The sequence below is a fragment of the Pleurodeles waltl genome, chromosome 5 (genome assembly GCF_031143425.1).
Source record: "Pleurodeles waltl isolate 20211129_DDA chromosome 5, aPleWal1.hap1.20221129, whole genome shotgun sequence".
In the NCBI taxonomy this organism is placed as follows: Eukaryota; Metazoa; Chordata; class Amphibia; order Caudata; family Salamandridae; genus Pleurodeles; species Pleurodeles waltl.
Genome location: NC_090444.1, coordinates 124009561 through 124023703, shown reverse-complemented (window position 1 = coordinate 124023703; position 14143 = coordinate 124009561). Strand labels below are relative to the sequence as shown.

At 49.5% G+C, this 14143-nt stretch overlaps 1 protein-coding gene across 2 annotated transcripts in view; it reads left to right on the top strand.

The window, feature by feature from the left end:
* The window catches only part of KIF13B (kinesin family member 13B), a 537272-nt gene that overhangs the window by 288933 nt on the left and 234196 nt on the right, over window positions 1-14143 (top strand). For both annotated transcript variants that reach the window (XM_069233796.1, XM_069233797.1), the window contains exons 14-16: window positions 4151-4281; window positions 6977-7063; window positions 10982-11172. In XM_069233796.1, the coding sequence (XP_069089897.1) occupies window positions 4151-4281; window positions 6977-7063; window positions 10982-11172 (409 nt within the window). The remainder of the gene's footprint in view (window positions 1-4150; window positions 4282-6976; window positions 7064-10981; window positions 11173-14143) is intronic.

Here is a 14143-nt window from a genome sequence, read left to right as displayed (position 1 = left end):
CTCTGTTCTTCTCTGTTCTTCTCTGTTCTTCTCTGTTCTTCTCTGTTCTTCTCTGTTCTTCTCTGTTCTTCTCTGTTCTTCTCTGCTCTTCTGCTCTTCCGATCTTCCGATCTTCTGCTCTTCTGCTCTTCCGGTCTTCTGTTCTTCTGTCTTCTGTTCTTCTGTCTTCTGTTCTCCTGTCTTCGGCTCTTCTACCTCCTCCGTCTTCTTCCCCCGAGCCTGCCCTCCTGCTCCTTCCTCATCCCCCTCCCTCACTCGCCTCCCCCTCTCTCACCCCTAGCTAACCCGTTCGCTATCTACCTCCCTCACTCCTCCTATCTTCCTATCTCTCTAGCTCCCTATCTCACTATCTAACTCCCCCACTCTCCACCTCCTCCTACCTACCTATCTGTCTATCTATCTATTTCCCTATCTATCGACTTCTCTATCTATTTTCTCTATCTATTTCTCTATCTCTCCCCCCCTCCCGCCACCCCCTCTACTACCTATCTCCCTATCCTCTCACTCTACCTCTCTCCCTCACCCACCTCTACAACCCCCCCTCCCCTATCTTCACAACCCTACTCCTATCTCTCTCCCTAATCTCCAAACCTCCTAACACTCACCCTCCTCCACCCTAAAACCCCCTCCCCCAGCTCCTCTCACTCTACCTGTCCCCCCCTCCCTCGCGCTTTCCCGCCGCGACCTCCTGCACGCCCCCGCCCCCCAGCTCCCATTCGCCCCCAGCTGACCCCTCCCCCCCCCCTCCTACCTCTTATGGCGGCCGCTGCGCGACTGCGCAGCGGGCACGCCGCTGGCGCGCCAGAGGCAAGCCCGTCTGCGCCTGGCCCGCGCCCAGCGCCACGACCCCTGGTCCCCAGCTCCCCCAAGCCCCGCTGATCCGCTACGACCCCACCACCCTCCACGCCCTCAACCCAGGGCGCTCCAAAACCTGCTTCCTAGCTCACCCCAAACGCACCCATGGACCCTTCGCCTGCAACTCCTGCAAATGCATCTTCCACCACGCAACTACCACGACCACAAGCCCACGCGCCATCAACCACCTCAAGTGCATCCTGATCAACGCTCGTTCCGTCCACAAGCACGCCGTTGAACTTTGGGACCTCCTGGACTCCACAGCCCCGGACGTCGCCTTCATCACGGAGACATGGATGAACGCCTCCTCTGCTCCAGACATCGCTACCGCCATCCCCGAAGGCTACAAGATCTCCAGAAAAGACCGCACCAACCAAGTAGGAGGAGGTGTCGCCATCATCTTCAAAGACTCCATCAGCGTCACCACCTCCACCGAAGACCCCCCCCTCGCCGCTGAACACCTGCATTTTCAGATTCGCACCGACCCAAGGACCACCCTCAGAGGATCCCTCGTCTACCGTCCTCCCGGACCTCGCGCCTCTTTCAGCGACGCCATCGCCGACTTCATCTCCCCGCACGCCCTCGCCTCACCGGACTACATCCTCCTAGGCGACCTCAACTTCCATCTGGAACAAAACAACGACCCCAACACCACCACCCTGCTCAACAACCTCGCCAACCTCGGCCTCAAACAACTGGTGAACACCGCCACCCACATCGCCGGACACACGCTCGACCCTATCTTCTCCGCCAGCAAACACGTCTTCTTCAGCCACACCTCTGCCCTACACTGGACCGACCACAGCTGCGTCCACTTCACATTCCGACGCGAGACCTCCCACCTCCGCACTCAACCCATCCCTCGTCGACAGTGGAACAAGATCCCTGAAGAGCAACTCTTCTCCGCTCTCGCCGCCAACCAACCCACCCTCACCACCGACCCCAACGACGCAGCTCTCAACCTCACAAACTGGATCTCCAACTGCGCTGACAACCTTGCTCCCCTCAAACGCACGCATCGACAGACCAACACCAAAAAACCTCTCTGGTTCTCTGACACCCTCAAAGAATCAAAGAAAACTTGTCGTGCCCTTGAGAAGGCCTGGCGCAAGGACCACACCGCTGACAATATGACCGCCCTCAAGAACGCTACACGCGAACACCACCACCTGATCCGCACTGCCAAAAGGAACTTTTTCACCGACAGACTAGACAAAAACAGCCACAACAGCAGAGAACTCTTCAGCATCGTCAAAGAGTTCTCCAACCCCAGCGCCAGCGCCAACGCCGTCACGCCCTCACAGGATTTGTGCGAATCCCTCGCCACTTTCTTCCATCGCAAGATCAGCGACCTCCACGACAGCTTCGGACACCAGACCCAACCATACACCACTGAACCCGCTTCCCCGGACATCACCCTCAACAACTGGACCCACATCAACACGGAAGAAACCAAATCCATCATGAACTCTATCCACTCCGGCGCCCCTTCGGACCCCTGCCCGCACTTCATCTTTAACAAAGCCGACGACATCATCGCCCCGCACCTCCAGACCGTCATCAACTCTTCTTTTTCTTCTGCTACCTTCCCCGAATGCTGGAAGCACGCTGAAGTCAACGCCCTACTAAAGAAACCTACGGCTGACCCAAGCGACCTGAAAAACTTCCGCCCCATCTCTCTTCTACCTTTCCCAGCCAAGGTAATAGAAAAGACCGTCAACAAACAGCTGACCACCTTCCTGGAAGACAACAACCTGCTCGACCCTTCACAAACCGGATTCCGAACCAACCACAGCACGGAAACCGCCCTCATCTCAGTCACAGACGACATCAGAACCCTGATGGACAACGGTGAAACAGTCGCCCTCATTCTCCTCGACCTCTCGGCTGCCTTTGACACCGTCTGTCACCGCACCCTAATCACCCGCCTACGCTCCACCGGGATCCAAGGCCAGGCCCTGGACTGGATCGCCTCCTTCCTCGCTAACCGCTCCCAAAGAGTTTACCTCCCTCCGTTTCGCTCAGAACCCACCAAGATCATCTGCGGCGTACCTCAAGGCTCATCGCTCAGCCCGACACTCTTCAATGTCTACATGAGCCCCCTCGCCGACATCGTACGCAAGCACGACATCATCATCACCTCCTACGCCGACGACACCCAACTTGTACTCTCCCTCACCAAGGACCCCGCCAGCGCCAAGACCAACCTACAAGAGGGTATGAAGGACGTCGCAGATTGGATGAGGCTCAGCCGCCTAAAGCTGAACTCTGAAAAAACGGAAGTCCTCATCCTCGGCAACACCCCGTCCGCCTGGGACGACTCCTGGTGGCCCACGGCCCTCGGCACCGCACCGACCCCCGCAGACCACGCCCGCAACCTCGGCTTCATCTTGGACCCTCTTCTCACCATGACCAAGCAAGTCAACGCCGTGTCCTCCGCCTGCTTCCTCACTCTCCGCATGCTCCGCAAGATCTTCCGCTGGATCCCCGCCGACACCAGAAAAACCGTGACCTACGCCCTTGTCACAAGTCGCCTGGACTACGGCAACACCCTCTACGCCGGGACCACCGCCAAACTCCAAAACCGCCTGCAACGCATCCAAAACGCCTCGGCCCGCCTCATCCTCGACGTACCCCGCAACAGCCACATCTCCGCACACCTGAGACACCTGCATTGGCTCCCAGTCAGCAAAAGGATCACCTTCCGTCTTCTCACCCACGCACACAAAGCCCTCCACAACAAGGGACCGGAATACCTCAACAGACGCCTCAGCTTCTACGTCCCCACCCGCCCCCTCCGCTCCGCTGGCCTCGCACTTGCTGCCATCCCTCGCACCCGCCGCTCCACGGCGGGTGGGAGATCTTTCTCCTTCCTGGCGGCCAAGACCTGGAACTCCCTCCCCACCAGCCTCAGGACCACCCAGGACCACTCCGCTTTCCGGAGACTCCTAAAGACTTGGCTGTTCGAGCAGCGATAACCCCCCCTTTCCCCCCTAGCGCCTTGAGACCCGCACGGGTGAGTAGCGCGCTTTATAAATGTTAATGATTTGATTTGATTTGATTTGACTAAACATGTCCTAATCCAAGTTTTTTTTTTTTCCTACGTGTTCTGGTTTCGAAAACTATTTTGAAAAACAAAATGCCACCTAAGAATCTGGCTACCCACCAAGAGTAGGGAAGTGTGTCCTTGAATAATTTATAAACCATGTAATTGTTACTTGAGATCCTGACACGTGACCTCCTCTGTAAAGGTGTCCACATCCTCTTTTGTTGACCTCATGCTCCTCTCCCTCAGGATCACACGCTGATAGGGTCCGATGACTCCCAGGACATCCAGCTGTGTGGGATGGGGATCCTTCCTGAGCACTGCATCATAGACATCGCACCTGAGGCGCAGGTGATGCTGACCCCCAAGAAGAACACCAGGTAACGTAAGACAACTCTTCATAGGGTGGGAAGGGCTGACCATGTCTAAATTCTGCTATGTCAGCAATGTTGCTGTGGGCGCCGATTGCAATGCTTTTTATTGTCTGGGTCAGTGGTTCACGACTTGTGGTCCGGGGACCCCTGGGGGTCCGCGAAGCCTCCTCAGTGGGATTGCGACTGCTTAGAAAAATTAAATACTATTAACAAATTAGGTCTCCAGCTTTCAGTAATGACTTAGTAGTGGATCCCGGATTCTAATAATGATTCAGAGGGGTTCCCTGGGTTCCGGTAATGATAAACTTGGGTGGGATCCACTAATGTAAAAAGGTTGGAAACCACTGCTCTGGGTTGTTGCATGGTTCCTTGTTCTGGACCTTCCAACGGTTGGGGCACTTTTCATAAGTGATCACCTGCAAATCCCCCCTTTCACCACCTTTCCAACCTGGTCCTTTCCCTCCTCTGTATACGAAACAGAACATTTTCTGTGATACTGGTTGGGTTTTCTGGTGATACTTTCAAGCCCCAGAATATATTTATTAGCGAATTTTCAGCTAGGCTTTGAGAATCCATTTCTTCTTGTGGGCCACTCATCTTAAAACACACACCAGGGTTGGATACACTTACAAGCTCTGTGCTTCATGACAAACTTGAGCATCAGTGGTTTATAATTTTTTTTTTTTTTTTTTTTTTTTACCATTTTTGAGCTAGTGCAAAGAAAACTAAGTGGGAAAGAAAAGTGAAGAAGTGGTAAGCAGGTAGCTTGTTTAACTAACTACAGGCTGTTGACTGTTTTACCTGGAGCTGTAGAAGTACTAATTGAGTCTTGTGTGCTGGTGAGCACCTGTGCAATGCATCCCTGCATCCTAGAAGATGCCGGATTTAGCAGTAACTGGGATTATCGTCAGCACAGACCACAGGGGCCAGAAGGGTTCATAAAACCCACCTGGCCGGGGTTATGCCAGGCATTGCAGAGGTCAGGGGTACCCCGAAATGAGTTCCATTGAATTTTTTTTACGTTCATTCTACATAAAGCTGCCCAGGTGGTTTTGCCGAAAGCATGGCATGGCTCCGGCCCTCCTGGGCTAACGTGCGACCCCCTGGTTAAACATTTGGGAGGAGGAAGGGGCGAGAAGGTTAGATAGGAATAATCTATTAAAAAACAGAATAGTCACATACTATAGATAATGACAACCAGTACATGTGGCGAATGTCTCCGCGAGCTGAACCCTCCTAGCTGACAAACTGCGGTGTTCTAGAGGTCTCCACTTCGAACACCAGCAAGGAAGGGTCAGCCTTCCATTCTTCCGAGGTCGATAAATTGAGAACCGTAAATTGGGTGATAGAAAAAACTTTTTTTTTTTTTTTTTTTTTTGTAGTGCTTGGAATTGGTGGAAGTTTTGTATGGTACGGTACTAAGGACATGCTATTTATACAACTAGAAAAAACTATTGTTGGATAGTGCAAAAAAAAAAAAAATAGATGTGTAACCATCCAAGGAGCCAAGAATCTAGAACAAGTTTCGGTGGAGGAGGATGGAAGGCGATCACAACAAGACTTCGACTAAACCTTAGCGACTCGAGCCCAGCGCTCATCCAGGAACCAGGGATGGGGGTGTGCACCTCGCTTCATGCAGTGACGTAACGAAACTAGAGGGGGGACTCTTCAAAGTACCTCAGGGGGCTCCCACCCCCTAGACCCAGTCAGGGGCCTGCCACCCCTGCACAGTCTACCGTGCTAAGGGGGCCCCCTGGAGCTCGCACCGTGGGGGCCTTTGTTACGCCACTGGCTTCATGTCCCTCTTTCTAACTGATCCACTCCTTCATTCTGTGATATTGGGTTTTTCCTGTTTTTGTATCCGTGGACTGCTAAATCAGCAATGAAGCAGTGGATCTCTACGCGTGTGTGAAAACAGAGGGCGAAAAACGGGTGGCGCGAGCAGGTGGAAATAATTCAATCTGCTCCTACCAGCAACATCCAGGATGACACATTTGTTTTTGTAATGCGTTTCATGGCGCACATCTGATGTTTTAAAAGTTGTTGCTGAACAAGCTGGACAAATAAACAGTGATAAAGAGGGTAACTTTTGTTATAAAAAATAAATGCATCTATAAATGTATTTGCCAACACGATAGCCCTATTCGCCAGTGTAACGGTGCCTAATTTACCTGCTGTGGAAGGATGTAAGGCTGAGTTGGCCTTCCTGAGATTCCAGCGTGTTTACCGTCAGATGTCGGCAGTCAGCATTCAACTCACTGGGCCATTTTAGTAGATTAAATTGCATTTTAAAACCTAAGTGTACCTGTTAGTGCATTTGCCGTGCTCATATTTCTTGGTAATCGAGTGATGTTTTTTTCTTCTAATCAGCAAAATAGTACCTTTGTTTTGAGTATTTACCTGCCTACTGAATCGCACAGTTAGGGAGGGGGTGCCTACATGTGATGAATGTGCCTTAGTTCTTCTAGGTGACGGACATTGATGAGAAGTGCGGGGGTGCTGGGAGTCTGAGAGAGGTGTGTGGTATAAAGTTTGTACAGAGCTGGAAGGTGCAGAGGGGGTGGGTGGGGGCTGCTTCACTGGCGAGGGGAGCACGGGTGACGAGCCTTACACCACAGCTCTGTCTGTGTGCAGTGAACCCAGAGTCTGGAGCACAATACATGGCCTCTAAGCTTCTAACAAAGGTGCTTGATTTCCGCAGGACCTTCGTCAACGGCTCCGCCGTCGCCGGCCCGACTCAGCTGCACCACGGAGACCGGATACTGTGGGGAAACAACCACTTCTTCAGGTACAGACCCCCGTCCCCCCGAGTTCAGAGCCGCACGCCGGGCTCCAGGGTCCCCGTCTCAGGAGATGAGTCTGTCGGATACTGAGGGACTGCGGGGTCCATCCTCTGCACGGTGAAGTGGGCTGCATACCTCATGTTAACTGCTTTGTCTTGTGAGGGGTGATCTTCAGTTCTTCATAGGGGGTGCGCCTTGTTGTGTGCTCTTGTTCATGTTGTCCGTGGTGCAGCTGCCACTAGGGAGAGACGTAGACGACGGGTGCCTTTGTTGTTATGAGCTGACGTGCATGGTTAAATGCACCAGTTCTAACATAAGATCTCTCTTTAGATGCCGCTGTGTACCGATTGTCTGACTTTAGTGTGTTTTTTTCGGTACTGTTTTTATGCCAGGCTGAACGCGGTTTGGTGTGTGAAGGAACTGGCATCATGCAGTTCACAGAGTTTGTCCTTGTCGAGTTGGGTATAGAGCCCAACTGTAGTTTTATAATCCGATAGATACACAGTGAGGGAACAGCGCCACCTTGTGGAACGCACGCGAACGTGCGTCTGAGGCACAAGGTGGTGCCTCATGTGGGTTTCTAGCACTTTTCAAGTGAAGGCCTTTTGCTGTCTTTAGTCCGGGGTGTCCTGGGAGGACTTGCATAGCGCAATGGTCCGGTAGCTATCAAGGGTGCAGAAGGTGCAGTGGCACCGGGCCAAGGTGCATTTATTAGGGACCCACTGCACGCCAGCAGCAGACCAGGCGATGGGGTCCACTGACCTTGCTTGCATTAGGGCCCTGGACACAGTTGCTAGGCCGCTCGCCGCGCACGTACATATACTGCCTGCCTAGGTTTTCATAGTATATGGTATATCTCACGTCACGCGAGAGAGGCTCGACGCCCTCGCATCCATGCTCCTCCCCGACTCTGACGCCTGCAGCAAGGCCCGATCGCAGAGACGTGGCTTGAAAGAATGCCGGTCTGGCAGCAGCAGACAGAAGCCTGCCCGGCCCCGACAAGTTCTGCCTGCAGACCCGGAGCGCGAGGGAGCCCCCGCTGGCGCACGAGACCTCCCGCTGCACAGGTGAGTGCCAACGTGTAATGGGTGTTTCCCATCGGTGAGTCCTAAGAACTTATTAGAAGTGTGCGCTTCCCCCGGCCCCTTCTGGGTCGGACTGCCAGAACGGGCTGCAGTTCATCACAAACCGGCAGATTTCGTGTACTCATTGCCAAAAAGTCAACCTGTATTAATTACCTCGACATTTCCAAAGCGTCACTTAAAAATTTAGCATTTTTAAAGTGACACATGTGTAAACAAAATTGAAACGCTCTTTGGCTATAGCACAGTTCCCCACTTTGCAGAGTGCTTAAAAAAGAGAATAAACAGTGATTTCAAGAAGGAGCATTTGCTATTGAAAGGAACACACAACAGAAAAGACGGGCCAGGCAGATAAAGAAGGCAGAGTAAAAAAGGGAGGTATTTGGGGAGGCACCCCAGTAATGAAAATTAAAGGGAGTAGGCTAAGGGCTTCATGCCCCGTTAGTCGTAAAAATAGTAACAAAAAATCCTAAAAGTTCTGAAAGAAGGAATGAAGTGCAGGAAGGAAAAGTGCAACGCGCACTACCCAAACTAAAGAAGCGGGAGGAAAAAACAAGGGAAAAACTAAAAAGGAAGACGAGAGGGCGGAAACAATTGTGTGGAAATAAATACTCAAGAAAAAGAGGATTTGGAAGAAAAATGGTAAAAAAAAAAAAGCTAAGTAAAACACTTTCATAGTAAAAATTTTGAATTTTGGGACACATTCAGCTCTTGCAATCCACATTCTGAAAAGTAGTCCCACCTCCTGACAGTTAAGCCTATTCCTTTAGGACCTGATGTACGATCATTTAATTTTGCGAGTCTCTAGTTGCGATTCATTGCGAATCACAATTAGAGACTCGCAAAATGAAATGTACAAATGTGTCTCAGATACACTTAGCAACTCCCAATGGGGTCGTAAATTACCTACCCCAGGAATATTCATGAAGTATGTCACAGTTTGCGGCCCCATTGGGAATGGCCACACTCACAGGGATGGTGGCCTGCTGTGGACGGCAGACCACTAGGTCTGTCATTGCTTTTTAAATAATGCAGTTTTAAAAAGAAATCCAGCTCATTTTCCTTAAAGTAAAACGGATGCATTTCAAAAAGAAAAATTAAACATTTTCTTTACAATTTTTTTCAGAGTACGCAGTGGTCTGTGGGACCTTTGCCTGCTCTGAAAAAAGATTTTCGCTTCCATACACAAATGGGAAGGGATCCCTTGGGGACCCTTTCCTGTTTGCGAATGGGTTACCCCCAATTTAAAATTGGTGTTATCTGTGATTGATTTGCAACCGCATTCACAGACACATATCAATCATACATACTATTTAGATTCGATATTTGGAACAGATGCCCTGAACACGCACGTTCCTAATACCGAATCGCGAAACCTAAATTGCAATTCGGTAACAAGTTGCCGAATCACAATTTGGGCTTTGTACATCTCCCAAAACATTTTTCTAGTCACAAACAGGCCGATTCTGCGAATCGTCCTGTTTGCGACTAGAAAAATGCTTTGCACATGTGGCCCTTAGTCACAACCTAAAGTCTTTCCTGTAAGGGCGCAAACATCTGCAGTTGCGAGACTTTCTTATCCCCTTCTTTGGGTTATATTCGTTCACCCACAGCCATGATCAATATACTATCTACAAGTGGCTTTTATTGTTCAGTTGTCCTGTACTTGTCCGTCCTAAACAAGGTTGCAGTCTGAGTGAAGATGTTTTGCAAATAATTAGTACTTTCAATGAATTATTGAATGTGAGTGTAGTACCTGTTGGACCATCATGTCACAGACAGTATTATGTTGTAATAGCATTTATGTAGAATGCATATTAGGGCGTATGTTGGGGTCAGTATAGTATATTGAGATCTCCACTGAAAACATTGAAGAGACTCTGGGTTCATAATGGCTGATATAAGCCTTCTGCTCCAACATTCAAATCTTTATTTTTCTGTTTCTCCTTTGTTCATTCAGATCATTTCATCCACAGTGGGTGAAATGTTCTAATCGCCTTATAGATCTTCTGCCTCAGGCTATACTGAGGCTATGCCGGTTGTTAAAGGCCCTCTACCTCATTATTATTATAGGCTATAACTGAGATTCATGGCCATTAATAACCTGTATAGCCGTTGTCAGCGGGCGACGGTGTATGTCTGAAGGCTACATCAGTTGATGCTGCATTCTTCCTAGGAGGATCCACTAAAGAGCTTGATTTAGAGTTTTTTTTCTAGAAGCAGGTTGGGTGGCTTCATCGCGGATGATCTTGGGACATAAGCTTGGCTTCGTGGAAATGGAAGCATCTACTTCTTTTAAATCTAAAGTTTGTTGTAGCATGTAGAGTAGCTTTTGCTTGAACACCACAGGGACTGTCTGAGTTTGCAGTCCTACGTTTTGTGGTTGCAGTGTTTGGAGGCCTTGCTGTGGATGCATTTATGAGCGAGGTAGAGGGTGACTTGAGCATGTTGTAATTTCATGGTTGGGAGATGGATCACAGATCTTCGGACAAGCTGCCGGGCTTGTGATCACACACAGCAGGTTTCTTGTTTAAGAGGCTGTGCTTGTTGAGAAATCATTATGAATTAGGGCAGCTAATGTTTTTTTTTTTTTTGTTTTGTTTTTTAGCCACGATGTTACTCCAAATTGTGCTCTATGGTATTCTCCCAACTCGTGGCTGGGCCCAGAACAGCATCTTCGTACTATGAATGAAGTGTTTTCAGTGTTAACCTTGGGTGGAGTCCTCTCCACATCACTTTCTTAAAAATGTTCCTGAAGAGGCCGACTGTGTCTGACTTGGAGCACATTTCTTGGATGTGAACTAACCACGTTGCATTGTTTTCCTTCCAATTATTTTGCAGGATAAGTTTGCCAAAGAAAAAAAAAAAATCTGAGCACGAAGATGACGAGCGAGAAAATAGTATGAGGAACAGTAACAGCTTTGAGCAGCTGGACGCCGATGGGGACACGTCCAGCGAAGTGTCCAGCGAGAACAACTTCAGCTACGAGTACGCCCAGATGGAGGTGATGATGAAGGCCATTGGAAACAATGGTAAGGGCTGGCCGATGTCAGGAGGCCTTTCTCTTCTGTGTCGCAACGTGTTGCTGTGAGTGGCCGATGTCAGGAGGCCTTTCTCTTCTGTGTCGCATCGTGTTGCTGTGAGTGGCCGATGCCAGGAGGCCTTTCTCTTCTGTGTCGCATCGTGTTGCTGTGAGTGGCCGATGCCAGGAGGCCTTTCTCTTCTGTGTCGCATCGTGTTGCTGTGAGTGGCCGATGTCAGGAGGCCTTTCTCTTCTGTGTTGCATCGTGTTGCTGTGAGTGGCCGATGTCAGGAGGCCTTTCTCTTCTGTGTTGCATCGTGTTGCTCTGAGTGCAGACCCAGTCGCTTGCATTTCCCTTGGAAAGCCTTTCAGCTCATCCCCAGTGTACATCCCTCTAAGGGCCTGCTCCACCAGACCCAGCTGGGAAAGGGTTGCTCCTATGTTTGGAATGGATGTTCACCTTTTATGCTAATTACAGGTGTACTCCTTCACATCGTTGAGTGGAAAGACAATCTGTATGACTGAACAAAGGTGAACTGTGCGTCCAGCGTGCGTTTGCGCGTGATTTTCCACCCATATGGTTGTGTTTAGCATCCTTTTCTTTAAAGTCCACTGGCATAGGAGGGTGAAGGGTGCAGTAGTTTGTTCCCATGATGACACATGAACCACACTATCTTTATGAATGTCTACAAACATGTGAGCATTAATTGTGTTTTGCAGGGTCAACAACTCTCTTCCCTCCCCCTAAAAAATACCTTTACTCATGGACATCTCCAGCCAACCATCATCCTTCCTTTCAGCTCCGGATGATTCTGGCATAGTGCAGGCTTTCCCCTGCCAGAAGAGCACCTTCCAAGGCCCACAGTCCAAGTTGCATGGCACAGGGCACATGGGAATACCAGCACTGGTATTACAGTTCCTGGGCAGTAGTTTGCCCCCAATGCTGTGCAATTTACTGATTGTTTAGCTGGAATGAGGAATAACATGCAGAACCCGGAATTACTGTTGCTTTCTCCAATGTGTATTCCTGATTATCACTGTTTTTGCACATAGATTGCTCCATTGTGAGTGGGAGCAATCTGCTCCAAAGTACATGGAGAAACACTGGGTGTGAGTTTACACTTTATGAGTTCAGATTTGAGCCTGAGCGATACCTCTGCTTGTCTCAAGCCCCATTTTGAGCACTAGGTTTTATGATTTGGGGCCCAAGCACCGACCATTGTAAAAAGTGAATGGTAGGCAAGTTTGCTGGGGACACAGTAATTGTTTGCATAAGTTATGCAGCACTCCACTCCGGGAAAGAGTATTCTCTTGACATATACTGGGTGGTCCCATGTGTTTGGACAAAGCTATAACTCTCTGAAGAGCTCTAACTGTAGCGAAACTCGTGTCAGGGGTTGCTTTTATTCATTCCAGATTGGCTTGGAGGAATTTTATTTTACCAGTCTCAGGCTATAATACTGTGCCTGGTGTGGTGAAAGGCTTTTGTAATTTTTCAGCTCATTGTTGATGGCACTTGCTAATCCCACACTTAAAACCTCTGATAGAGAAACTGAGATTTGAGGTCAGGAGATTCAGGATTTCAGTGGTGTTGTAGGGTGCAACATATAAAAGAGATGCTCTTCACCTAATCTTGGGAAGTGCTCGGAGTTCCCTGCTTTTTTGTGTACGTGTGTGTGTGTGCGTGTGTGTGTGTGTATATATATATATATATATATATATATATATACATATATATACACACACACACGCACACTTAAAAACCAAAGGTTACAGGGATGTTATAGTTAGGCTCACATTTTAAATGTACCATACCTTAAAAATTCACCTGTTCTAGTTATCTCAAGTAACTATAATCCGTGCCCCCGCTATGCAGTTTTTTCGTCAAAAATGTGACTGTAGATATTACATTGATATTATCAAAGATGTCATCAGTGCTGAATTTTGTGGGGTAATTTGAATTACTATATGTTACTCCTACCACTGCCACGCTCAGCCTTTAGCTGTGCATGGCTGTGCATGGCGGGGTTTGGCACAGGGCTTGCGGCGAACACCCTAAAACTAACCAACACTGTGCCATACACGGCCTTTGGCCATGGGCGGCGGGAGTTGGCTGCAGGGCCTGGCACACTATGCACAGCCAAATGGTCTCTCTGGGCATGAGAATAGGTGTGAGAAGATGTTTTGGGGAGTGAATGTGACTGGGTGTGAGTGGGTGCGTAAGGGTCTGAGTGTTTGTGTGTGTGGATGTGTGACAGTCTGAGTGGGTCTCTAAGTGGGTGCATCGGTGTTTGAGTGGGTCTGTGAGTTGGTGCGTAAGTGTCTGAGCTGGTGTGTGAGTGGGTGCATGGGTGTCTGTGTGGGTCTGTTAGTGGGTGAAAGAGTGTCTGCGTGGCTCTTGTCAGTTGCTACATTCATCAGTCTGAGTGCTACTATGAGTGAATGAATTAGTGTATGAATCAGTCTGAATGTTTTTTTTTCCGCTGACATTCGTGAATTAGTTGAGATTTTACATGGGTGGGGGGGGGGGCCTCGCTGAACCTCACGGTGTATTCGCGAATATCACATGTGGTGAAAAAAAAATACTTTTAAAGACATAATTTCACCCTCAAATACCCTTATATCACAGCCTTGGGGCCAGGGTACCTCCACCCTGACCTCTTATGCCACTTTTCATTTTATTTTCAGCCCCGGGGACCGTATCCTGTTACCTAAAATGGCAGCCGCAACTTTTTGGCTTACGGAGCTCATAGACAGCGATTCCACCGCTGAGTCCCCTCTACCCACCCAGCCTGCTGAGACAGGACTAATGGACCACCACGAGGAGCCTACTTATAGTCTGATGTCCTCATCTAGTGGTGCCATTGCATATCTAGCATCTCTGTGCTGGATGTCAGATCAGTGGGAACTAGCCTAGAGCTGGCCCTGAGTTAGGTGCCAGCTTAGCTCTATGAGCTGGACTAGGGAGTCCTGTACTTGTT